The sequence below is a fragment of the Rhinolophus sinicus genome, chromosome 14, assembly GCF_057876585.1.
Source record: "Rhinolophus sinicus isolate RSI-liver-muscle chromosome 14, RSI-T2T, whole genome shotgun sequence".
NCBI classification, from domain to species: Eukaryota; Metazoa; Chordata; class Mammalia; order Chiroptera; family Rhinolophidae; genus Rhinolophus; species Rhinolophus sinicus.
The window spans coordinates 89170230-89197502 of NC_142514.1; the positions used below are offsets into that span (position 1 = coordinate 89170230).

General features: G+C 39.9%; 1 protein-coding gene across 1 annotated transcript in view; it reads left to right on the top strand.

The window, feature by feature from the left end:
* F13A1 (coagulation factor XIII A chain) overlaps positions 1-27273 on the top strand; it is a 177826-nt gene that overhangs the window by 13626 nt on the left and 136927 nt on the right. The window contains exon 3 of the mRNA XM_019710859.3: positions 1484-1672. Coding sequence (XP_019566418.3) covers positions 1484-1672 — 189 coding nt within the window. The remainder of the gene's footprint in view (positions 1-1483; positions 1673-27273) is intronic.

A 27273-nucleotide genomic window follows, 5' to 3' on the forward strand; every position in this document is an offset into this window, starting at 1 on the left:
GGCTCCATCAGAGTTCATATTCAGTGAGCCACAAGTAAGCCTATGGCCCCACTATGTAGCAGGCATAGTGCCAGACACATTGCATCATCATGTCATTGAATCTTCATAGAAATTCTCAAGGTATGAGTATCCTCATTTTAAAGTTTAGAAAATTCAGCTTTTGAGAGGCAATGTCTCTTACCTAAGTAATTATGAGACCTGATATTCAAATTTTGGATGACTTGAACTTTGAATTAATTAAGAGTGGTTCAGGGACTCCCAGACTTTAGAGCTGGAGACTATTTTTATAAACCCAACATCTTGGTTTTCCCAATGAGAAAAAAATGAAGCTGGAAGGAACCAGGTACCCTACACAGGATTCCTATGTGAAAGCAAAGGAAGTCACCGGAGTCTTGCAGAGTGAGGCCCCAGCACAAACTCAGCAGCTGTGCACACTGTGTTCACAGATGTGAGGGTAAGCCATGCAGCCAGCAGCGTGCAGGAAAGGGAGGGAAGGCAAAAGGCCAGTTCATCCCCCACACAGGCTTTACTGCCCAATGCCCCATTAGAACTGCAAATGCACAGAGAAATCTGTCTCTAGGCCAGATTGTCTAAACTACAGGGTAGATGGGTAGTTAGAGTTACCTTCATATTTGGTGATCATTTGCAGAAGGAATGGGGAAAAGGCAGGAGAAGATCTAAACTTTATCCAGTGCCATCACATCTCAGATAAATGTATTACTGACTTACAGTTCCATTCCCAAAAATTAGAGGAAAAATGTTTACAGTTTGGCTTCAGACCAGGGTTTGACTTTTAGATTGGTTGATTAGTAACTAGAGAAATGTGAGGCTTGTTTCTGCATATACAAAGTGAAAACTATCATACCTAGCTCATAGAAATCTTAGTATCTTTTCCCCACACCTATTCCTTCTCTTTCTTGCCTTTGAGGCACAAGATGTACTTTAAAAATTACAAAAGGAAGAATATTTGACCCTTCTTGATATAAGATGAGAGTTTTTGATTAATGGTCAATTTTGTCCATAGAAACATCCTCTGAGGCTTTGTCAGATTTGATTTCTCCCCTTTTAAAGTTAAGAAAATTGAAGTGGCTATTCCCTGCTTACCCCTAGTTAGTAACACAGAAAGGCGGTAGGCACTTGGGAAACACCTGACATAAGGAAAAGCTGCGTGAGACTGGGACTGTGAATGCTTGGATTTGGTCCTAGTTTCTCTGTATCAAGACCTATACGATAAATATCATCAACACTGCTCCATCTCAAAGTGAGCACCATATGGTCAGAAATTAGATCAGGCGGGGGGGGGGGGAGCTTTTTAAAAATCCTCTTTGAAGACAAAAATGTCACAAGAGACTGACTCCAAAACCTACAAGCCCCCTGTATAGAGTATTATCCAATACTCTTCAGGAAAAATAATCTTGTTTTTGGGTTTGCATTTAAACCTAATTACTAAATCGTTTCTCTCAATTGTTTTCTTTGTGCATAGACTACCTTAATGTCACAGGGGTTCACCTGTTCAAAGAGAGATCGGACTCCAACAAAGTGGATCACCACACTGACAAGTACGATAGCAACAACCTAATTGTACGTAGAGGACAGTCTTTCTACATCCAGATTGACTTCAATCGTCCATACGACCCCAGACGAGATCTCTTCAGGGTGGAATATGTCATCGGTGAGTAGCATGTGCAAGCCTTAGTCATGATAGTCCATCCATGTCATCATGTCATGATAGTCATGATACTGTGGGTCACACAATAGAGGGTGGGTACAGATTGAGTTGCATTATTTCCCAGAATCATACTTTAATTGTTGGCTAAAGCTGGGATTACATTCAGCCCCTGGACCACCCTATGCTCTAAGATGGGTCTGTATAATGCCAAACATCAATAATTTGGGCCTGCTTAGGCAAAACTCTGGTATAAATAAAAGTGAGTAAATTGACACAAAATGTTAGTTATTTTTTCCCAAATGGTTTTAGCATCCTATAGTTGTGACTTTTAATTTATCACTTCTGCCCCTCATGATATAATTGGTCTCATATGCTGAATATATTTGCAAATCTTAGTATATGATCTCCATTTAAGCATTTCCTAAAGTTTATTCTGCTCTAAGGTAGTATGTACCATGGGATGGTCCATGATAATGGATGGTCAAATAAAGTTCTCTAAACACTTTGTACCCTAATTTTCTCTTGCAAGTTAACAATGCACATTAGCTTTAATGGTTCTGGGAAGTACCATTTAACTTTGTTTGGTCCAGTGTTTCTCAAATTAATTTGATCGTGGAACCCCTTATTAAGCAATAGCTATTAACATTTGACACATTTTTCTCCGGGAATTTACAAGAGTAGCAAGTAAGCGAATGCACAAAAATGCAAGGATGGCTCAATATCAGGAAATCTATCTATATAATTCTGTATATAAATAAATTAAAGGAAAACTTCTGGCAGTCAAATTATAGTCACTGAAAGGAGCATGATTAAATTCAGCAGCTATTTTTAGAAACAATTTAAATAAAAGAAAAGCAGAAGAAATCTCAATCATTTATCCCAAACCAAGTATTTTTGGTATCCTAAGTGACAAAAAGTTAGTAATTTTAATTATAATTAGAAATTAAAGATGCCTGCTATCATCATTCCTTTAAAAAAACAAACAAACAAACATTGTTTTAAAGGTTTAGCAAATGAACAATATAAGAGAAATATCTACAATAAACACTGAAAAATAAGAGGTAAAAATCATACTTTGCTAATGCTATCATAGTATATATAGATATCAGATTAGTATATATCAGATTAGTATAGTATATATCAGATTAAAAGAAATAAGCATAGTATTAACAAGATTTTAAAGATGGGTAGAGAGAAGTTAATAGGCTTTTTCTTCTCTATCACTAAGGGCTTAAAAATAGAAACAAGAAAAAAATATTCCACATATAAAAGTAGCTAAAACTATGAAACGTAGGAAGAAATTTTATAGAATAAGACACACAACCCATATGAAGCACCTATAAAATCTTTCTTTTTTCCCCCATCTCTCTCCATTGTTCTGGAGAGTCATTTTTATTTTTTTCCTTAAATTAAAGTTTATTGGGGAGACAATTGTTAGTAAAGTTACATAGATTTCAGGTGTACAATTCTGTAATACATTATCTATATCTCACATTGTGTGTTCACCACCCACAGTCTAAAATGCTAATAAAAGGCATGAGAAACCAGTGAAAAGGCAAATATATTCTTGGATGTGAAGTCTCAGTACGCCTGAAATTAGTATGAAATAATATTGAATGTCAACTGTAATTGAAAATTTTTAAAAAGGGGGAAAAGATGAGGGAGAATAAGAGGTCCGAATTTCCAGGTATAAAAGTAATAAGTCATGGAGATGTAATGTACAGCATAGGGAATATAGTCAATAATATTGTGATAGCATGGTATGATATCAGATAGTTGCTGGACTTATCAAGGTGATCACTTCTTTAGGTATACGAATGTTGAGTAGCTATGGTGTACCCCTGAAACTAATAGTATATTGTATGTTAGCTATATTTTAATAAAAATCTTTTTAAAAATGGTCTCCCAACATTAATATGTGAATCCCAACGGAAGAGGTTTTTTTGTTTGTTTTGTTTTTCCCCCTTTGAACTGGATAAAACAACAGAGTTAATTTGAAAGAATAATTACCTGACAATAACCAAGAAAATTACACAAAGAAATAATAATGGAGCATTTTCTATCAAAAGCAGCTATAAGAACATATAATAAAAATTATTTAGTAGAACAGAGCATCCAGAAATAGATCTCAGTATATGAGATTACTTAATATAGTTATTTGTTTAATGGAATAAGAAAAGTATGTGGATTTTTCTGGGGGTTTTTTGTTTGTTTGTTTGTTGTTTTAATAAATTAAATGATGCAGAAACAATTAGTATTTAGTATTTTGGTATTTTAGTATACATGTGTATATATATATATATATATATATATATATATAATATATATATATATTTCGTATAATATTATGTATGCTACATATAATATATACGTATATATTTGGTATATACATACCACTACACCACAAATGGCCATCTATATGACCAAATGGCCAAAACATAAATATATGACCAGAAATACCACAAATAAAGTCAATGGACAAAAGAGCTCTGGGAAAATATTCAAAATATGCATCAGAGATAAAGGGTTAACATAGAAAGCAAAAAAGCTCTTACAAATTAGCAGTACAGAGACAAGCAATAGAAAAAATATGAAAAATATATGAAGAGATAACTCACAAAAGAGAAAATCTAAATGACCTATAATCATATGAAAATGTGCTCAAATTCACTAGTACAGTGGGAAAGTAAATCAAAGTAATATCTATAGACCACCAAAATTTTAGAAAAGACTATACTATCTATGTATGTAGAGAAAAGGGATACATTGCTGACATAAAGGTACAATTTGATAACATGTTTAGAAAGCAATTTGTAATATCTATTAATATTTAAAAGATATATGCCCTTTGACCCAGCAATTCCAGTCCTAGGAATCCATATCCAAGATATTTAAAATCCAGTTTATAAAGGTGGGTATTATTTACTGCAGCAATGCTTACAGTCACAAAAAAAAACTAAAAATAAATGTGTCTCGATAGTGAAATGGTTAAAAATATTGTGATATATTCACATAACGCATTGTTATCTTTTTAAAAAGAAAGAAGGAATTAGACCTATTCCAACAGACTTCAAGAAAGGTAGTGAGTAAGAAAATAAAATATAGATGAGTGAACATAAGATCTTGTATATGTGTGTATAACTAGTCGCATACGTATATAGATCTGTATAGTATTGAGTTCAGACAGGAATATGAAGCACATACATAGGTGTTGATGTGGGTTCCTTGGTGACAGTGTAGCCAAAATAGGAAAAGTAACCGGGAGGAGAACCAAGCAAGAAAGGGAGAAAAAAAAGCAAGCATGATATTATTATATGAAAGCATTTATGTAAAATTATTGATCTCTGTGGTAGTATATATAAAGAAATTAAAAGTAATAAAATTAAAGCTAAAAATACTCTCTTAGAAAAAATCTGTGACCCCCTTACTACTTGAATAACATGGTTTGTGCTTACTTGCTTTTACAGTACAACTTTGTATATAAGTGTGGGGAAATTGGTTGAAGACAGACTAGAAATGGGAAAGGAGAAAAGAAAAGAACAAACAGCATCAATGTGATGCTTGGGTTCTACACAGAATTTTTTATCATCCCAGTTATGGAGTAAAAGAAAGGAAAACTAAATTGCCGTTCATGTGTTAGGGAAAATTAAATATCCACAATTTAATTACATTTAGGGAAGAGACTATTATTGTTAATACTTTTAACAATGGGTACTTCAGTTGAAAAAGGAATCCACAGATAATATTTTTAACAATATTTTAAAAGCTGATGAAAGTTTATCTCTCTTTCTTGTGTGTGTGCCCATGTGTACACATGCACATTCATGTGCAATTTGGGCTAGATTTGAGTGACGTGCCCTTGACACATTTATAATGGATCACTCCATGCATCTCAACAAATACACACTTGAATCTCTGTGCACAGCTTTGCTCCAACTTCACAGGAATTTTTATCTCTACCCTACCTTTATAGCCAAGTATTTAGGGAAATGAAAACATGATAGGGAATATTTGCCCCTGAATTGGACTTGCTTGAGGTCTGAGATCTTCTCCCGCTGACCATTCAGAAAATAATTATAATGATGGAAGTCTTAAGAAAAAATATAGATTGAGTGTCTTAGATTGGTTTCCCAGGAAACAAACCCTGAGAAGGTAATTTGTGTGTTAAAATTGTTTTGTGGAGTGCTCTCAGGATGAACATCTGTGCGGGAGTGAAGGATCCAGTGTTGGCCAGAGGGAGGCATTGAACTGGCATCAGCAAAGGCCTCAGTGAATTCCCCTGCTGAGTTCTGAAGCTGGATTGGATCTTCGTACTTGTCCAGTCTTGAGGCAAAGACGTGGGCCCTTTATACCCTAGCATTGACTGGACATTGGCTACAAGCTACCCCAGGGAGAGGATAATTACTGTACTTTGCTCTCTAAGCTGAGGGCAAACCCCTGAGAGCAACTCAGGGATTGCTGAGCCACCAACACTCTCAGCATCAGGGCCATTGATGCCTCCTCCTGAACAGGAATACCCACTACAGTGAGCATCTGAAGTCCTCTTTTTCACAAAAAACACAGTATCATTTTTGATCCTTTAATAAAAAGGTAGGGGAGGGGAAGTCAGCAAATTTGCCTTTGAGATAAAAATGTACGTATTTTAAAAACCAATATGTATTTTAAATGCTTCATGGATCCCATAATGTGTACTTTCAGAGTTAAGCTATATTCCAATACATATGGCATACATAGGCATTATTACAGTAAGTCCTCACTTAATGTCATCAATAGGTTCTTGGAAACTGACTCTTTAAGTGAAATGATGTATAACAAAATCAATTTTACCATAGGCTAATTGATATAAACAAGAGTTAAACATTCCTATGGCCTATTTCTGGTCATAAAAAAAAAAAAAAAAAATCGCCAAACTTCTAAAGACCCAAAACACTTCCAATATTAAACATTGAAATAAATGTGAATTATACATACATTTAAGAAGATGAATAAAAACAAGTAAGGTCCCGTAGATGATTAGATAAAGAAGATGTGGTGTATATATACACAATGGAATGTTACTCGGCCATAAGAAAAGATGAAATACTGCCATTTGCGACAACACGGATGGATCTTGAGATTATCATGCTAAGCAAAATAAGTCAGACAGAAAAAGTCGAGAACCATATGACTTCACTCATATGTGGGATACAAAACTGAAAGCAACAAATGAATAAGACAAACAAAAAAAGAAACAAAAACTCATAGACACAGACAATAGTTTAGTGGTTATCAAAGGGGAAGGGAAAGGGGGGTGGTAGATGAAGGTAAAGGGGGTCAAATATATGGAAGGAGAACTGACTCTGGGTGCTGAACACACAATGCGATATATAGATGATGTATTACAGAAATGTACACTTGAAACCTATATAATTTTACTAGCCATTGTCACCCCAATAAATTTAATAAAAATTAAAAAAAAAAAAAAAAGATTATTATTTTCCAACCTACTGATTGCAGTTCAGGGTTGCAGGTGTCCAGGGCCTATCCTAGCAGCTCAGGGCACAAGGTGGAACCGCCCTGGACAGGACCATCGCAGGGAACACTTATATACATACACCCATGCTCACTCAGACTGGGACAATTTAGACTCGTCCATTCACCTCACATACACATCTCTGGGATGTGGGAGGAAACTGGAGTTCCCGGAGAAAATCCATGGAGACATGTGGAGAATGTGCATTCTCCGCATAGACAGTGGCCCTGGCAGGAATCGATTTTCTTTTCTAGTTAACGTTATAACAAAATGATGTTGAATGAAACGTTGTTATTCGAGAACCTGCTGTACATTTGAGAACTTTCTATTTCCAAATTCATTGTAGAAACAAGAAAAGGAAAATGACAAAACTCCACATTCTACTATTTAGTGTATGAAAAATCAAGCACATTTCTAAAGGGCCTTAGAGGGCCAACGATGGAGGACTTAACCCAATCAGTGTCTTTCTTGCATCTCACGTCACTGAGGGGGTGTCACAACTACCTCAGGCTTCACCACTTCAGTAAGACTAAGACTGGGGGAAAAAAAGAATAAAAAGAACAGCTCTGGACACTTACTGGGGCTCAGAAATAATTGTCTTAAGATGCAGTACTTGTTTCAGTAGGATTAAATAAATCCATGGAAATTTTATTTTACAAGTAATTGCTGTAATGAAAAGAGACAAGTATCGAATGTGAACTGGAAATGAAATTAAGTGAAAAGGTTTGTCTACGCAGATGGACCTCACTTTCGAGAAACCTAGAATGTGAAAACAGTGATTTTAAAAAAGCAGAAAAGAAAATACTTTGTGAAAAATAAAGGACACATAAAAGAATCTCTTCAAATATTTTTAGTGTTTACAATAAGACTAGATTTATCAACAAAGATTTAAATATATGCACTACTTTTAAAAGAATATGACTATCGTGTAATCTATTATTACATTAAAAATACAGAAAAAATAAATTTGCACTTAATTGTTTCCAGTTTGCATTTAGTTCTTTGTTATTATTTCTTTCTCCTTCCCTGTGACTTTATATAACATGGGCTGGCATGTGGAAGTTTCCTTTTGTTGCTGTCTTCAGAACCTAGGTCATGGGATTTATTTATAAGTGATTCTGCCTTCAAATCAAGATTCTTTCGCTCTTTTCAAATATGTAAATAAATCGCTTCTCTCGGATGGTCCTAGATAATAAACCCACTATGTGCTGGGTTTTCTGATTAAAGAAGATGAATAGAGGAGCATGTGCTGCAGATGGTCTTGGGGTTTTGATAACTGCAGTCATTAGTTGCTGGCTAATTAGAGCACAGCTATCTCTGTGAGATACGTGGGAGGTGTTAATGAACTTGAGAAGGTGAGTGTGGCTGAAAAATTTGCCTGGTAGTCTGTGGGGTCTTTTGTCTCTTTCCACCTCTGAACCTGCAGCCCTGACAAGTCATGAAAGGCATGCAGCAGAGCGTTAATTATAGATTTTGCTAACCTGTAACTGGAGCTGTGAAAACTTAGGAACAGCTTGTGGTGCTAATTTGCTGTTACTTTAACAGGGGCACCCTTTTTCTTTGGTACTCTGTTGAGGGAACATCATTTTAAGGAAACGATTCTCAGCTGTATTTCTTACCAGCTCTCCTCAAAACAGTAGATGGTTACCCTACCCAGTGAACCCTCCGAAGTAACAATAGGGTCCATGAGCAGGTTTCTTTCTCCCTGGAATACAATCACATGAGCCCTAAGTTGTCAAGGCCAGTATCTCAGAGATTCTCTTGACTCACAGCTCCAGGTTTCATACATTTGGTTGTTGCAGAAAAAAGAAGGGAAGGATGGCAAAGCCGGCTTCTCTTATCATAAAAGAAACTTTCCCAGAAGCTCTCAGCAGGCTATTCCTGACTTATTGGCTATCCTTATCTGTAAAAGAATCATTTCATTTTCCAGTCTCTTCAGAGGAAAGGGGCAGGGAAAGCTAAGCATGGATGCTGGTAGACATCCAATGGTGCATGCCAGAAGTCCTTTTCCGTTTTTGCCGTCGTGTGAGTCTAAAAGTGCAGTCCTGACGTATTGAGGTATGTCGTCCATACGTACAGTTATCATGTGCTGGAGCATTTACAGGACCATATCAATTGCACATGTTCTGCATTATTAACCCAACAAAGCATTCAAATATGCTCAACATTTCAATATTTTTATTTCAGTCATTTCTCGAGTAGCATTTCTCGGAAACTGTCTAGGGAGTCAGACTGATGTGTTTTAAGGATGGGAGTGACTTGAACTATTCTCAGCCATGGGGTTCAAGACTGGAGAGGAGGTGCTCAAAGGGGAGAGAATGAGAGCCTGGATTAGGGCAGAAGTGAGAGAGATGGAGAGGAGGGGCTGGACTTGAGATCTATTTAGGAGGCACAATCTATACGACTTGAGATTGGCAGTCTGTGTGGAGTGAGGGGGAAGAAAGAGTCGCCCGCTGTGTGAGTATGATGATAGAGGTAGCACTTCCACATGCAATCAAGAGTGTGGGAATTCAGGAGGAAGAAACCGAGTGTGGGAAATGATGATCGCAGTGGTTCCCATGGAAACCCACTCACTGGACTTGGGCACTCACTTAATTCTTGAAGCACCCCTCTGGGTATTGGACTCATTTTTTCAGATGATATTAGGATTGAAGTGGTTAAGGAACTTACCCAAGGTCACACTTAGAAAGTGTTGAAGATGCAATTGGAACCCAGGCATCTCTGCTAATCACAATGCAAACTACCTCCACCAAGGAAACAGTGGAGGTATAAACATGATTCTCTTTGAGCCTGCTGAAATTTGAGGCACTTGAAGAACTTCCAGGTAAACATACCCACACATGAGTCTGAAGCTTAGGGAAGAGGTTTGGCTTGGATATATAGAAATGTGGAAATCATACACACATAGGTGGGCAAGATCATTCAGAAAAAGTAAATTGATTGAGAAATGGACACAGGTCTTGGGGAAAAACAACTTTTAAAGAGTCAGTTCAGGAGCCAGTGTGCCTGGAGGAGACAAAGACCACATGATCAGATAAATAAAAGGGAAATCAGGGCAGTACAGTCTCACTGAATCCGAGAGGGCTGGGTGTTTAAAGAGGAAAGTGTGATCAGTTTTATCAAATACAATAAGGAGATGAAGTGATACAAGAACTTTCTACTGGACTCAACAGTTAGGGAGACATTGGCTATTTGAGGGGAAACGAAATTTTAGTGGTCCCAAACTAAATGAGATGAAGAAATGGACACAGAAATGTGGATTAATCTTTTTGGAGATGTTAAAAAGAAAGGGAGGGGTGTTTTGGTTTGAATGTTTGTTTTAGGATTGGAGTTCCTTGAACATGTGTATAGTCAGAGGGGAAGGAGCCAGTAGAGGAAGAATCCTGAAGATTCAGGGAAAACATTCGGTAATGGAAGGGGAACACTAGAGGAAGTAGAAGCATGGATTGAAGAGGCATGGATGAGGGATTGACTAGGAAGAAAAAGCCTTTGTCTTCTGAAAGAGGTGTTGGGAGAGAGGTAAGGGAGAGTGTGAATGTATCAGGTAGGGAGATAAGAAACTGATCATCATACCTGATGACCTCAAGTTTCTCAAAGACGTAGGAAGTAAGCAGGTGCAGGGGCTTAGGATGGCAAAGGACCATTTCTTATCCTTGAGGCCATGACTCACATCCTTTAAGACTATGTGTCCCTATGGATTTTTGTTTCAAAGTCCAGATAAAATCACCGTTCATGATTTTCAGGCACATAGCACATTTTCTCTGCTGAGAAACTTCTTGCCCCAAATCATGCCGCTGGTAAGATATAAAGAAATATTTCTTAGCCTATGCTCTTTCTACTGTATTATGCTGTGTTTTGATGAAAATAGGCTACCTATTTCATCATTTTGAAGCAACATTTATTTGGCAGTTACTTTAAATTTTTGCTTCTGTGTGTTTTCACATCATGACAATCAGTGCGTTCATTTTTAAGTGCCTCTGTGAAATGACTAATAATGACATCTAAGAAACTAGGACAGTGTTTCCCAGAGTGTGTCATCTGTGAACACCTATTATGTGAGATGCTCCTTAAAAAAAAATGTCTGTGGGCAAATACATTTGGGTCATGCTGTGTTCCATGCCTCTTCTCAGAGAGTCCCAGTACACATTAGTATATTAAAAGCTCTGAGAAGGCACAAAGTTAAAAAAAAAAAATCTTTTCTAGCCTAACATTTCCCCAAATTGTTTTACTACAAGCATTACTCTACCATATTTTTATCTTATAATACCCCTTAGTAAAATGCAAAACTCAATCTAGAAAATGCCTAATTACAGTTTCAAATTACCTTTATTCTGTAGAATATTAAAGAGGATGGATGATGGAACTTGAGTGGATTTGTAGTCTACATGTTATGGCAACTTAATACAATGTCCATTTCTTCCTCTTAACACTTAAGACTTTGTGCCAACATTACAATAATGATCAATTTGTCATTCAGTTAAGTAACTTTTGTCTTCAAAAATAATTACTTTCCTTGTCTTATATTTATATATTTATTTTCTATAATTTTATTTGGCTTGTTTTATCATAAAGCCAATTTACTTTCTTTTTAAATGTGTTTATTGGACTCTTACTGAACATCTTTCATGTGCAAAGCACTGTATTGGGAATAAAGTAGTAATACTGTGGTGACAGAGCCAGGAGTGCAGTTTCCAGGCTCTCGCCCTCACTTGGAAAGGTGCTGACTCAGGTAGTAAATGGCCATCAACTGTGATTGGATGGCCGTCAGCTGTAATCAGTGAGCCATTGGCCACTAATATAACTGCCGTGGCTACACTAGCAGAAAATGGGGACTAGCAAGAAGATGGTGGCTGAGCTAGCAAGAGCAGATTGCAGTTAGCAGGGCGGATTGCAGCTAGCAAATGGGGTTGATTGGTTGACAGAGAAGCCGACAGCAGGTTGCAGGTCGTGTGGATCCTGCTTCCTGTCTATCCAACCCAGCTGCCAGTGAGACTATAGTGGTATGACTCCCCTATCTATGGCTCTGTTGGTGTTCCTTTTTGGCCTCACCATATCCTGCATTCTTATGAGGGGAGTGGGAACTGAGACCCCACATGACACCTGGCATGACACATGGTGCAGCGAGCAGGGTACGGTGCCTGCCAAAGCTCCCTGAAGGGCGGTGGAGCAGTTTGTGCATATGAACACTCAGTCTCAGGAAGACCAGGAGGAACAGCTGCTGGAGAGCTGGACCCCATGGAGGGGTGGGAAGACATGGACGGTTCCCCAACCAGCATAGGCCAGAGAAAGCGAAGGTCGTTGCAGTCCTGTGGGCTGGGAAGTGCTTGCTGAGGCCCTCACCCCCAGGTTGGGGAGGACTTGGAGCCCTCGCCCTATGGAGGGGGCACAGATTGTGAGGCTCACAGCCCTTGTGAATGACTGTGGACTATGGGGAATTGCCGTCCAGCCCTGATTTGATGGACCGCTTCACTGTTTCCCTGGAAACGAACCACCATGTAGTGGAACCGGTGTATGTTTGCTTTCTGTGTCTTGACTGGCTGCCATCGAGAATATGTAAGCACTTTGACTGTGAGCTGCTGTTGTTCCAGCACGGTACCCTGAGAGGCCCAGAGAGAGTGCCAGTGCCCTGAGAAACACTGGCTGTGTTTGGGGAGACTGGTGGTACCCTAAGAAGCCCAGGAAGTCTGGCTGTACCCAGAAGTACTGGTGGTGCCCTGAGAAACCCAGGCTGTGTCCAGAGAGCCTGGCTGTGTCCAGGATATTGCATTCACCTCCAGGCTCCTCGCACAGGGCCCCTCGCAGAAGACACTTGTCGTGTAGATTGTGAGGTGAGACCCTGTAGGGGTGGAGTGTGGGGACAGAGCCAGGAGTGCAGTTTCCAGGTTCTAGCCCTCACATGGAAAGGTACTTGCTCAGGTAGTAAATGGCCATCAACTGTGATTGCATGGCCATTAGCTGTGGCTAGTTGGCCGTCAGCTGTAACCAATGAGCCATTGGCCACTAAGATAACTGCTGTGGCTATGCTAACAGAAAATGGGGGCTAGCAAGAAGATGGAGGCTGAGCTAGCAAGTGCAGGTTGCAATTAACACGGCGGATTGCAGCTAGCAAGTGAGGTTGGTCGGTTGACAGAGAAGTGGACAGTAGGTTGCATGTTGTGTGGCTCCTGCTTCTTGTGTCTCCAACACAGCTGTCAGCAAGACTATAGTGGTATGATTCCCCTATCTATGGCTCTGTGGGTGTTCCTTTTTGGCCTCACCATATCCTGCGTTCTTATGCAGGGAGCAGGATCTGAGACCCCGCATGACACCAGCATGACAAAGACATACATGTTTATCCTCTGCCCTCAAAGAGTCTGGAAGGGACAGCCTGAACAGCAGAGAGTGAGTTCAATGCCAGCCTCTAAGGCAAAATACTTGGAAAGCACCCTGGAGAGATAAATTGGGGGGCTAGTTGGAGGAATCCCCAGGAAGCGTTATTTGAGCTGGGTCTCAAAGGATGTGTGGGAGTTGATCCAGTTGAATAGAAAAAGTATATATTCCAGAAAAATAAAGAAATGAGAAGTTCAGTGGAGAAAGAAAACTTGTAAACACATTGATGGTCCTTACACCTAGATAGGTTTAGAGGTTATTCTACAAACAGCTAGGAGCATTTACAGAAGGAAGTATTTTAAGTGGAATATTACAAAGATTTAATTTTTTCTTTTTAGATTACTGTGGCAGAGGATGGAAGATAAATGGGAGGGATGAGAATGTTGTCACGGACAACAGTAAGAGATTTAGGGGGAAATTTTACCAATAGAAGACAGGGTAAAGGAGTAATGCATTTTTCTGTATGATTTTTCCTCTTTTTAAAAATGTCCTTTTATAAGAAGCATCAGCTCCTGGCCAAGAGTTTGCGGCTTGCTGGTCTGCCCTACAGATTTCGGACTTGCCTCAGCAGCTCCTATAACTGTGTAAGCCAATGCCTTGAAATAAATCATTTAATACACAACACACACACACACACACACACACACTCACACATACTCACAAACAAATAAAAGTGTCCTTTTATAACAAGAGGTAGTGAAATTTACTTTTTCCTTTTCATAGTCAAATGAGACTCACCTGTAATAAAGTAATGCCCTGTGGTCTGAGGAATAACAGTGTGTTACAGTGACGAGCCCTTTGCCATTCGTAGATTTATTTCTCAGATGACAGCTCATGTGATAAAAGGGCCAGGAGGCAGCATGGTGAAGGTAAGGGGCTGGAGTCAAGCAGATCCCAGTCAGTAGCTTACTGTCACCACTTCTAGCAATGATGGGATAGCCTCATTCCCTGTGTTACTGTTTCCTCACCTGCAAATAGGATTGTAATATTTACTTCAAATAGCTTTGTATGGATGAAAGAAGATAACACACGCGAGTATGAAAGCACCTTTTTCTTCTCACAACGAAACTGGGCAGGAAGCAGGGAGGGTAGAAATAAACTTCATTAAAAATATGGAAATCAAAGGGATTAGTAAAACACAAGGACTGAGTGATTTACGCAGGGTTGTGCAGTGGAGGGGAGAACCCCTCTCCTCAATTTCCCCTCAGACCATCAGAAATTTAGCCCAGTGGCCTGTCCATCTTGGCCCTTTTAAAGAGGACACAACACACTGTCCAGTGCCAGGCTTGCAACAAAAGAGTAAAATTAATTCTAGTTACATTGTTTATTGGATTAATTAATTTATTCTGCTCTAATCTCCCTGATTGTCTACTTCTAAAAGGAGATTTTGGCTGAGGCACCAGCCTAGCCTGATTCTAGATATGGGTGATTCTTCAGGCAGCTTTCCATGGGATCAACTTCTCCATTATTAAATATACACTCTGTAATGCCCCATCCCTATCCTGGGTCTGCGGAGATGGTGGTGAGAGAGAGGGTTCTCACCCCACCTCCCTTTAGGGTGAGCCCTTAAAGACCTTGCAGTCAGCACCAACAGTTCTGGGTGAGGGTCTCATGAAAGACTTGTACTAAATAAGAAAACGTTGTGCAAAAAGCAAACACGAGCCCATTGCTTTCTGTCTTCTCTCTCCTGGGAGCAAAGCAAAGACGATGATCACTGAACCTGCAAACAAAAATATCCAGTGTCTACAACATCCATGCTGACAGCATAATTAGTCAAATGGGAACTCTGACAACCACAGGCCAAGTTCTGTCCAGAATTATTTGCCCACAATTCTAGTTAAAATGATAGAGGCTGTTCAGTCTCAATGGAAGAGGGATAACCATACATATTCTAGTGCGAGAGACCTACGGGGAGCCCTCGGCCCTGCCCTGTCGTCAACATCCCAGCCTGCAGAACTTGAGTTTCTAAGTGAAGCTCCATGTCCTGAGGCTGAGCGAGTTGCCAGTGTGTTTCATAACATCAAGAGCATTGCGTGGAGCCCTGGGAAAGCAGCGTGGATATTGCAATGCGAATTCCCACGCAGCTGCCTGACACCTCCCTCCATTCTCCCTTCTCCTTTTCTCCCCCTAGTTTGCCTGCTCCCTTGCTCCTCTCTCTGTTTCTGTCTTCATGCTTGTGTCTTTCATTGACCTCTCTCAATTATGAGAATTCATAACCTTGGCTAATTAGCACCCAAATAATTGAAACTGTATTCTACTGGACACTCATGATCTGAACTCAAGGATTACACAGCATAGGCATTCCCTGCCCTTTCCACATAAATTCTAAGAAATTCTTGCAGTATATGAAAAGCATTTAATGAAAACTAATGTGCCTACTGTTATACCTTGTTCTCAAGTCTCCAATCTGGGAAAAGAGAGATGGTGTCCAAGTGGAATTAAAACCCACTGAAGAAAAAATAAAAGTGTACTAATTATTTATAATCTGCGCCCTTGCATTACTCCATGAATGTGCTGTAAAGATTGATGAGGGACTAACTGAAAAGCTCTTGGAACTCCTTAGTGATGGTTGCTTGCTAATAAGATGACCCAATTACCAGCCTTATTTTGAATATTGCAACTATATAGGAAAGCTAAATTCTTATAGTATTCCTTAAGGAAATATTAACTCCATAAAACATTACTATAAGAGCAGTCAGAGCAAGAAAGGTATTAGAGGACCATAAAATAGCTATAAATAGTGGTACCTCTCTTTTTCTACCCTTTTCAGCCTTTCTTTCTTCTCAATATCTCAGTCCTTCTCATCTTTCCTATCATTTCTTGTAATGTCTTACTCTCCATCTCTGTCTCTCGGTTTCTCTCTCTCTCTTATTCCCTCTCTTATACACACATACACACTGTCCTGTGGATGAATGTTTTGTTATTCATCCAGTAGTTAAGGGAGAGACAGGAGTTACCCTCAGGAGGTGGGTATAACAATTTTCGAGTCTGTTCACAAGTGTTTCTTCAGCCTTCTGGAAGCTAGGATTGGATGTTCTAAATGCACTGTCCTCTGAAGCCTAGCTGAGCTGTTTGGAGGTCCCTTTGCTGCACTGTTGGAAGTTCTTCAGGGAGTCTTGATGTGGCTTCTGAAGTTCTCCTGTCTGCTTCCTTTCCCTTTCTGTTTAGGTGTCTCTATAACATCTCATCTCATGTCTGGGTTAGTGAATTTCTGATGCAGAAAACTGCTGGGTCTGGTGCGGCACGAGATGCCACTGGGGATTTAAGAAACTATCCCTCTCTTTAAAGGGCTTACTATAGTTGGGGTGAGAAGAATTCCACAAACAATTAGTGAACACAAACATATAGTATATAATCAGGAGTTAAACTGATACAATTCTCTATCAGAAATGTATGACAGAGGCAGGTAGGCATTACTCTAGGCTATCAGGGGGGACCTATGCCAGAGTTGAAGGGCAAGGTCTCAGGACAAGGCAAGTCTTGAAATAGAACTTGAAGAACTGGGAGTATCACAGGAGGAATAGGAAATGTACGCCTTCCATGCTGGGAGGAAGGCATCTCGTAGGTCCTAGATCTTATTGTCCTGCTGATGCGTATGTGTTTCTCATGGAAAAAGATATCCTTAACTGAATTAAGTTTCTCAGCTGTATTTGGGGTTTGGGCACCTATCACTCTTGAGGGTCCCAGAGTTTTGAGGAGCTTGCAGCAGTAGGGGAGACAAACTCTGGCAAGTCTGTAAGGGATGGACTCCTCTTATGGAATCAGTCTCCAACTATTTTTGCTTCATGACTCTTGGCATTTCAGGGTAATAGAATTCAGAGCTCAGATTTTCTACTTATGTCAACATGAACTTTCGTATCTTGTTTCTCTACACAGAAGAATCATTATTCTTTCTAAACAATCCATTCATTTCATCGTGTCAGATTAAAACATGAGCCCTGGAAAACTATCTTTTATCAAAAATCAGAATCTCATTAACATGACCAATTGCAATTAAGTCACCATTAGTTTTCAAGAACAGTTTAAAAGGGGCCCAATAAATGTTGTAGGTCTCTGTGCACACGGGAGTAAAGATAAACTTCAATGATATCCACCCCCTTTACTTATTCACCAAATGTGCCTGTGGGAGAGTAGAGATGGGGCATATGTATAATCTGTGCTTTCCTGCTACTCTAGAGGTAATCAGATTCTCCTACTTTGAATTGTGAAACCAAATATAATTTAAAAATAAAGGCTTCTAAGGGATGAATCGGATGGGTTATAATAAAAACAGATTTTCAATCTCAATCATTCATTTGTTCGCACATTATGTTCACCAATCATATGTTAATAAACATAGGATTGCCACCTGCCAGATCTATAGCCTAGACATGAAAGTCTACAGTATGCTGACTTCTTTCATTGTGGTTACTTCTTTGAATGAATACATAACAGCTGAACCTCCCCTAACAAAATAAAAATGCTCTGTGAGCATAGATAATACTGTCCAATTGGCTCTTATTTATAAATCTGCACAAATTGGTTTTGCAGAATAACTAGCTGACATTCTGAAGAGGAGCAGTGTCCTAAGGAAACAAGATATTCTCAGAGTGAGTTTTGAGAGAAAAGATAAAGAGCATGGGGAGTCGGGCATGGACAGATGCAGGAACGTAAGGTGCCGTGAGTTGAAAGTGGGTGGAATGAAAATGCTGGGGGTTGAGCTTATATTCAAGGCAGAAGCAGGAAGCTAAAGGAGGAGGAGAGCAGCCTGGGCATAACTGCCCAGCGGGCCATTAGGACTGGCTGCTCCAGAAAGCATGTCTCTCTAAATGCTTTACTGCATGTGTTTGCTCATCGTTAAAGGTGAAGCAATCTAAAGCGTGGTGTGTTTCACAGAACCACAGAATCAGAAATGTTAAGGCTGGAAGGAATCACAGCCATCACTCTGCACTACCCACTTGTTTTACAGATCTGGAAACTGTCCACACCCAGTAAAAGGTTCAAATACATTTCCTCCCAAAGTCAGTCCGGGGTTGGATGAAGCTCAATGGGTCACAGGAGGGTAACCCAGTAATTTATCCTCTAAACCAGGATACTTTTGAGAGGAAAGGAAGGGCTAAATAGATGGGATGCTAGAAAAACAGTATAAGCTTGGACGGTCCTTAGCACATTTTGGATATATGATTGCCAAATCAAAGCTGAAGCAAAAGGAAGCTACTAGAAAGCTAGAGGAAGGTGGAGGGAGAAAGGGAATAATCACATGGTGTTAACAATGGGATAAGGTTCCAAACAGGGCACAAAAAGTCCATTCCAGCAAGGGAAGACATCAGGAGCCAGCAGCCCTGGACTGGGTAGGGTGTAGTACTGATTTGGCTTTGGATGTGCAGACTGTGAATGGTGAGTTCATCCTGTACAGGTGAGGTCAAGAACGACATGCATTCAAGATGAGGGAAGAAGACCCAGCCCGAGGAAACGGGTGCAGGCCCAGAGCTGGAAGTTGTCCTCAGTGAGCCATCTGAGGCATAGTGTGGGCTCCTTTGCACCTCCTTACTGCCGGAGCAAAGAAACCCAAGGGGCTGAGCAAGAAGGCAGCTAGCTCCCTTTGCTCTCCAACATACAAGAACTAAACCTCTCTTCAGATCTCTTTTGGGGCTGTGCAGGTTTCTGCTACAGTACTCTGTAACCCCTCAGCATTCTGGGTAAAGGTAACAGCCTTGAGTTAGGTGGCTGTTCAATCAGATCACCTGGGAGAGGAAGAGGACTTGACAGGGCAGGCACTGACAGAAACTTGGAGCAAATGGGGGAATAAATGGGCCAAAGGCACATGAGAGTGGCTCAAGCAGTGTGGAAACCCAGGTCCACGATTGTTCTCTATGCATGTGGTCTAGCTATGGAATTTAGTTACAATTGTAATCTACCTTTTGCATATGAGGAAATGGACCAAGAATTTTGTGCTGCCCATTGTCAGCTAAGAAATCCATACACTGGGACTTCCTCTAGGCCTGCCTTCTTTGGCAGCATCTGGTCCCCCAACATCTCCATGCTATATCCCATCAGCACAGCCTTTGGAAAGTCTTTCTAGGGAGCTTGTCTCAGCTAACAGCTAATGGCAAAATTCTAATAACTCCATTCTTGCTAAAATTTTAATATCTGATAAGACTAATTCTATTTCCTCTCACCTCCATATTTACTCTTTATGGAAATAATTCCCTAACATCTTAAAATGTCATAATTGAATGTCATTCATCACATAAAATTTGGAGGGGGTTTTGTTCCTGTCTTAATTTCCCATTCGGTGGACTCTGTATTCTTCTAAAACATTTACAAATCTCAGGTCCAGCATGAGGTCACGAATGTTAGGATGAGACGGTAATCAGAATCTGAATTCCACTGATTCCTCCTTGAGGAGAGAGATTAAGTGTGAGGACCTTGATTAAAGTATAGTCTGGGCAGGACAACCTGAGGCCTTTAGTAAGAGAGGGGGGATGGAGAAGAGGGATGAGACATTGCTATGGACTGAATGTTTGTGTCCATTCACCCCACCCCCCACCAAATTCATATGGAGAAGCTCTAACTTCCAACATGGTGGTATTTGGAGGTGGAGCCTATGGAAGATAATTAGGTTTAGATGAGGTCCTTGCGCTGGGGACCCATGGTGGGATTCATGACCTTTTAAGAAGAGGAAAAGACACCAGAGCAATCTGTCACCCCACCATGTAAGGACACAGTAAAAATGTGGCCATCTGCAAGCCAGGGAGAGGGATCTCACCAGGAACCAAATCTGCCAGTACCTTGATCTTGGACTTCCCAGGCCCCAGAACTGTGAAAGGTGAATGTCTGTTACTTTAGGCACCAAGGCTATGGTATTTTGTTATAGCAGCCTCCGAAGACTAAGACATTCTGAAATGAGAATCTTTGGGGCCTGATTCTTTGTATAGTCCAACAGCTAAATGAAATGTGTGCAGTACTTCACACTGGGGTGTTACCTGAGGAGAAACGCAATGTGTAAGATTCTTTTCTTTATATAAAGTGGTAATCAGTACAATGCTATCAACTCTTCCAAGACAAGTATCATGCCTTGCATATGAATTTATATGATAAGAACTAATACTATTTCAAGTCCTGTTTTCTTTATTTTGTTTTTTATTTTATTTTTTTGACAGTTTTATATTAATATATTTTATTTTTCAATTACAGTTGACATACAATATAATATTAGTTTAGGGGTACAAAATAGTGATTAGGCATTTATATACCTTACAAAGTGATCACCCTGATAAATCTAGTACCCACATGACACCATACATAGTTATTACAATTTTATTGACTATATTCCCTATGCTGTACATTACAACCCCAAGACTTATTTGTTTTATAACTGGAAATTTGGACCTCTCATTCTCCTTCCCCTTCCCCCCTTTTAAATTTATCAATTACAGTTCATATTCAATATTATTTTATACTAATTTCAAGTGTACAGCATAGTGGTTAGACATTTATATAATTTAAGAAGTGATCCCCTGACTAGTCTAGTACCCACCTACCAGTATAAATAGTTATTACCATATCATTCACTATATTCCCTATGCTTTACTTTACATCCCCATGACTATACCGTAACTACCAATTTGTATTTTTGATCCCTTCATCTTTTCGCCCTGCCCATCAACCATCACCCCAACAAATCTAGTACCCATCTGACACCATACATAGTTATTACAGTATTATTGACTACGTTCCTTATGCTATGCCCTACATCCCTATAACTACTTTGTAACAACATATTTGTACTTCTTAATCCCTCCCCCTTTTTTCACCCACCACTCAAATCCCCCTCCCGTTGGGCAACCATCAAAAAGTTTTCTGTATCTATGAATTTGTTTCTGTTTTGTTTGTTAATTTTGTTCTTAGATTCTACATACAAGTGAAACCACATTGCGTCTGTCTTTCTCTATCTGACATACTCCACTCAGCACAACACCTTCCAGGTCCATCCATACCGCCACAGATGGCAAGAACCCATTCTCTTCCATGGCTGAGTAATATTCCATTGTATATATGTACCACCTACTCTTTATCCATTCATCCATCGACAGACACTCAGGCTGCCTCTACATCTTGACTATCGTAAACAATACTGCAATGAACCTATGGATGCACATGTTCCCTTGAAGTAGCATTTTGGGTTTCTTTGGATAAATACCCAGAAGTGGAATTACTGGGTCATTCATTGTCTCTTCTTATAACCTTTATTTCAAAGTCTATTTTGTCTTGTATAAGTATTGCTACCCCAGCTTTTTCTTGTTTGTTTTTTTATTTCCATTTTCATGAATTTTTTTTTCCATCTCTTTACTTTCCATCTGTGTGTGTCTTTCAATCTGAACTGAGTCTCTTGTAGGCAACATATATAAGGGTTTTGTTTTCTTATCCATTCAGCCCTCCTATGTCTTCTTATTGGAGCATTTAATCCATTTACATTGAAAGTAATTGTTGATGGATATGTAGCTATTTCCATTTTATTATTCATAATTTTGATTGTTTTTTCCCCTCTTAAAGAAGTCCCTCTAACATTACTTGTAATACTTGTTTAGTGGTGATGAACTCCGTTAGCTTTTTCTTATCTGGGAAGCTCTTTATCTGTCCTTCAATTTTAAATGATAGCTTTGCTGGGTAGAAGAGTCTTGGTTGTACGTCCTTGCTTTTCATCACATTGAATATTTTGTGCCAATCCCTTCTATCCTGCAAAGTTTCTGTTGAGAAATCAGCTGACAGTCTTATGGGAGCTTCCTTATAAGTTACTAGCTTCCTTACTCTTGATGCTTTTAGGATTTTGTCTTTGTCTTTAACATTTACCATTTTAATTATAATGTGTCTAGGTGTGGGCCTGTTTGGGTGCATCCTGTTTGGGACTCTGCACTTCCTGGACTTGTATGTCTACTTCACCATTTTAAGAAAGTTTTCAGTCATTTTTTCAAATAGGTTTTCAATTTCTTGCTTTCTCTCTTCTCCTTCTGGTACCCCTATGATGTGAATGCTGTTATGCTTCATGTTATCCCAGAGGCCTCGTAAACTACCCACTTTTTTTTATTTTATTCTTTTTTTCTTTTTGCTGTTCCAACTGGGTGTTTTCTGCTACTTTATCTTCCAAATCACTGATTCCATCCTCTGCTTCATTTAGTCTGCTGGTCATTCCTTCTAGTGCATTCTTCATTTCAGTTATTGTGTTTTTCACTTCTGAATGGTTTTTTTTTTAAATGATTTCTATGTCTTTTTTTATGCTTGCTGTCTCTTTATTGAAGTTCTCACTCAGTTCCTTGAGCATTCTTATAACCATTGTTTTGAACTCTGTATCTGGTAGGTTGATTGCCTCCATTTTGTTTTGTTCTTTTTCTGGAGTTTTCTCCTGTTCTTTCACTTGGGATGCATCTCTTCATTTCCTCATTTTGGTTGCCTCTCTCTGTTTGTTTCTATGTATTAGGTAGAGCTACTGTGTCTCTCAGTCTTGACCAGTGGCCTTCTGTAGTAGGTGTTCTGTGGGGCCCAGTGACGCAGTCTCTTTGGTCACCTTAGCCATGTGTTTCAGGAGTGTCCCTTGTGTGGATTGTGTGTGCCCTCCTGTTACAATTGAGCCTCTATTGCTCTTGGCATGTCAGTGGGTGTGATTAACCCTTAGGCTGACTGGCTGCAGGGTTTGGCCACATCAGCAACTTGTGGGCTGCTGTGTGGGAGGCTTACCCCACTGAGTGGGATTCACCCTGATGAACTCTGCTGCCTGTTGAGACCACCCTTTTTTGTGTGCTGCTTGTGGGGCAAATTGGGCAATATTGTGCTGTGATCTGAAGCCAACCTCCAAGTATGTCAATTCTGGGACCAACAGGAAGAGCTCTGGTGTAGGCCCAGGTCAGCCACTGACTCTGCCTAGCCAGGGGCTACTTGGTGGGAGCTACAAGTGATCTGCAGGTGTTTGCCACCTGTACTGGATCTAAAGGCATGTGGGAGAGGCCATGCTGTGGACTGAGAACATTTGCCACCAGTAACAAACCTGGGGTAACTCCTCAAAAGCCAGGATACCAGAAGCCTGCTGCCATCTACTAACTCCCTTACAGTTCAGCCACTGATAAAGCCTCATGCTGTACACAAGTTGGGTGAGACAGGGTGTCAGGGAGTCACTAAAGTGGGAAGAATGTGGTCACCAGGTTAATGTAGCCCCTGGTTTGGTGCCAATGCTGATCCTGAAGTGACTCAGCAAAAGTCTCAGAGCACACTGAGGCCAGTCACCACCCACCTGGGGCCTGCTGGACTTCAGTAGTTTTCTAAGAAAGAGCACAATGTAGGTGGGGCTGGTTGCTACCGTGTTTCCCCAAAAATAAGACCTAGCCAGCCCATCAGCTCTAATGCATCTTTTGGAGCAAAAATTAATGTAAGACCCAGTATTATATTATATCATATTATATTATAATAAGACCAGGTCTGATATTAATTTTTGCTCCAAAAGATGCATTAGAGCTGATGGTATGGCTAGGTCTTATTTTGGGAGAAACAAGGTAGCAGAGAAAGTTCCTCTGACTGTCCACGAGTGGAGCAGAGTCGCTCACCAAGCCAATCAGATTCAAATTTGACCTGTGGGGGGTGAGCTGAACACAAGCAAGACAACGTTCACCTGATGACTACATGGAAGAAGGACCTCTCACTGGGAAAATGTGGACTGTCCTCCAGTCCTCAGCCTGAAGCCACACTCCTCAGTCTGGGCCCCCATATGTCTCTGAGACCCCCCCAAATCACTGGCCCTCTGCTGGAGACCAAAGTGAGTGCCTGTGAGTGAGTGAGTCTGTGCAAGGGCCATTTAAGAGGACATCATAAATGCGGGTTTCCCACAGCCTTCTGTTCCACCTGAATGGTCAGATCCCCACTGTTTTTCACAAGCAGATGTGGGGGCTCCTCTTCTCGGCACCAGTACTCTGGGCTGGGGAGCCTTGTATGGGGATCTGGAGTTCCTCGCTCCTCCAGGGCTAACGGACATGCCAAGATAGCCTTCCTGATTCTCAACCGCCACATGCAGGTTTGGGGCCTGTTCCATATCTCTGCCCCTCCTACAAGTCTTGACATGACATCTTCATTAAATTTTCAGTTATAGGACTTCTGTTCAGCCAGACTTCAGATGGTTCTCTGGGTGGATTGTTCTATAATTTAGTTGTAGAACAATTTAGTTCACAGAAGGATGCAAACACAGTGTTTATCTACTCCACTGTCTTGGATCTCTCCTCAAGTCCTGTTTTCTTAACTAGGAAAATACAAAGACAAAATATCATTTCCTCTCAACCCGGTAACTGGCTCTGAAAGAGGGAAGCCACATTTGATGTTCAACATCTCAAAATTCGATTGACATTATATATATGCTATAAGTATTCCAGAAAATTAGTGCACAGCGTAGACAAGAACCTTTAGTATTCTGAAGCAATTAATTTCACAAAAAGAGACAAAAATAATTATTCTCTGACTAAAATGATGGAAATGAAGTAGTGGAGACAGCAAGGGTGGCATTTTCCATCAAACAACTTTTTTATTTGTGCAACATATTCGTGATAGAAAATGACACACTGTCTCCATTACTTCATTGCCATCATTTCAATCTTTTCTAACTTTCGTGTTGTGAAACAAATGGCTTTAAACATGTCAAAGATACTCGAGTGGAGTGTTAGCCAAATTTTAAAAATGAAGATGATTCATAAAGAGAGAACTTGTGTTTATAACCATCAAGATAACATTTCAAGAAAGAAAATCACAATCTTGATTATTTAGGGCACAAGTATAAGGTAATCATCTTCAGAAGGTAAAAAGAAATCTCTTTTTGCTCTCTGCCTCATTTCTTCTAGATTTATATGGTATAGTAAACCTGGCCTTACGGATGCTCAGTCATCCCTATTTCAGAGATTTACTGCATAACTGCCCACATATTGATTTCATTAGTCTTGGATTCCATTTGCATTGTTATGCAACAGGTTGAGCTCTTCATTGACATTTTGCTCCTCCCTGGTTAGTCCTATATTTCCTTAGAGCTGATGCTTCTTGAGGTGAAGTTTACATGGTGCCCTTTGTTTGACCTAGGAAGTTGCCTAGTGCAAGGCAAATCAGAGGTATCCTTTCGGCATATACTTTTCAAGAATTGATGTTGGTGTTCCAAAGAGAGAAAGCTAAAAAAAGGACAGGAATATACAAAATAATTGTACAAATTGTATTCTGTTATCGTATTGTTGAAACGTTATTTTAAAAATTTGAAACAAACTTCCACTTTACAGAAACTTTACAAGAACACTACAAAGAACTTCAGGGTTTTTTTTCCAGAACCACTGGAGGGTTGTCAATGTGATATTGCATCATCCCTGAATACTTTGGGACATATTTCCTATGAGCATTCCTATAAACATTTTCCTATGTAACCATCAAAATCAGGAAGCTGACGTTGATACATTAAGATCACCTAATCTTCAGACTCCATCTGAGTTTTGCAAATTGTTCCAATAATGTCCTTGATAGCAAGAGGACTCAGTCCAGAATCACATGTTGCACTCTGTTGTCATGTCTCATCTCTTTAGTTTTCCTCAATTTGGAAGAGTTTGATAGTCTTTCTTTGACTTGCATTACTTGATACCTCTGAAGATTATAAAGCAGTAATTTTGTAGAATGCCCCTCAATTTGGGTGTGTCTGATGTTTCCTCATGATTAAAATCAGGTTATGTATCTTTGGCAGTAATATCACAGAAGCCATGTTGTGTCCTTCTCAGTGAATCCCATCTGGTTGCACATAATTTTTTACAGATTCCAGTACTGATGATGTTAACTTTGATCACTTAATTAAGGCATTGCTATAGGTTGGCGTCTTAGTTCATTTGGGCTGCTATAACAGCATACCATAGACCAGTAGCTTATAAACAAAAGACATTTATTTCTCACAGCTCTAAAGACTGTGAAGTCCAAGATCCAAGTGCCAACAGATTTGGTGTCTGGTGAAAGCCTACTTTCTGGTGCATAGATGGCTGTCTTCTTACTGTGTCCTCACATGGCAGAAGGGGTAAAGAATCTCTCTCGGGTCTGTTTTGTAAGGGAACTAATCCTATTCATGAGGGCTTCACCCTTATGGCCTAATCACATCCCAAAGGCCCCACCTCAAAATACTATCATATTGGGGTTAGATTTCAACATATAAATATAGAAAGATAAAGGATTCAGTCCATAGCAGTTGGGTTCCCTAGGAAATAGGCTTTGAAATTAGCATGCAAGAAGTTGATTAGGGATTGTTCTTGGGATCAACCCCTGTGGAAGAAAGCAGAACTGGCAGAGGGAGAATTTCAGCTGTGATGCAGTCTCAACGAAGACCACAGCTAACCTCATCAGGAGCTACAGAGCTGGTATGGCTCTTCAGAATTCTGCTGGTGTGGGGTGAGGGGACTGGGCCCTTGTACCCCCATGTTATTCATCCACTGGATATGAACTGCTCCTAAAATGAGGTGTTGTCTTGGATGAGGAAGTTTACTTCAGCTAAGACAATTCCTAAAGAGAGCAGACCCACTGAAGACCATATTCTGACATCACTTCTAGCATCTATGTGTAAGTCTGTCATTCCTGAAGGAGGCCCTGAGAAGTACATCCAACACAGTGGTGTCTTTCAGGATTTCTCCAGTGCAGAATTAGTCTTTGTTCTCTTTGTAGTTGATAAATGCTTTATAAGAAAGTACCTGAGACTATG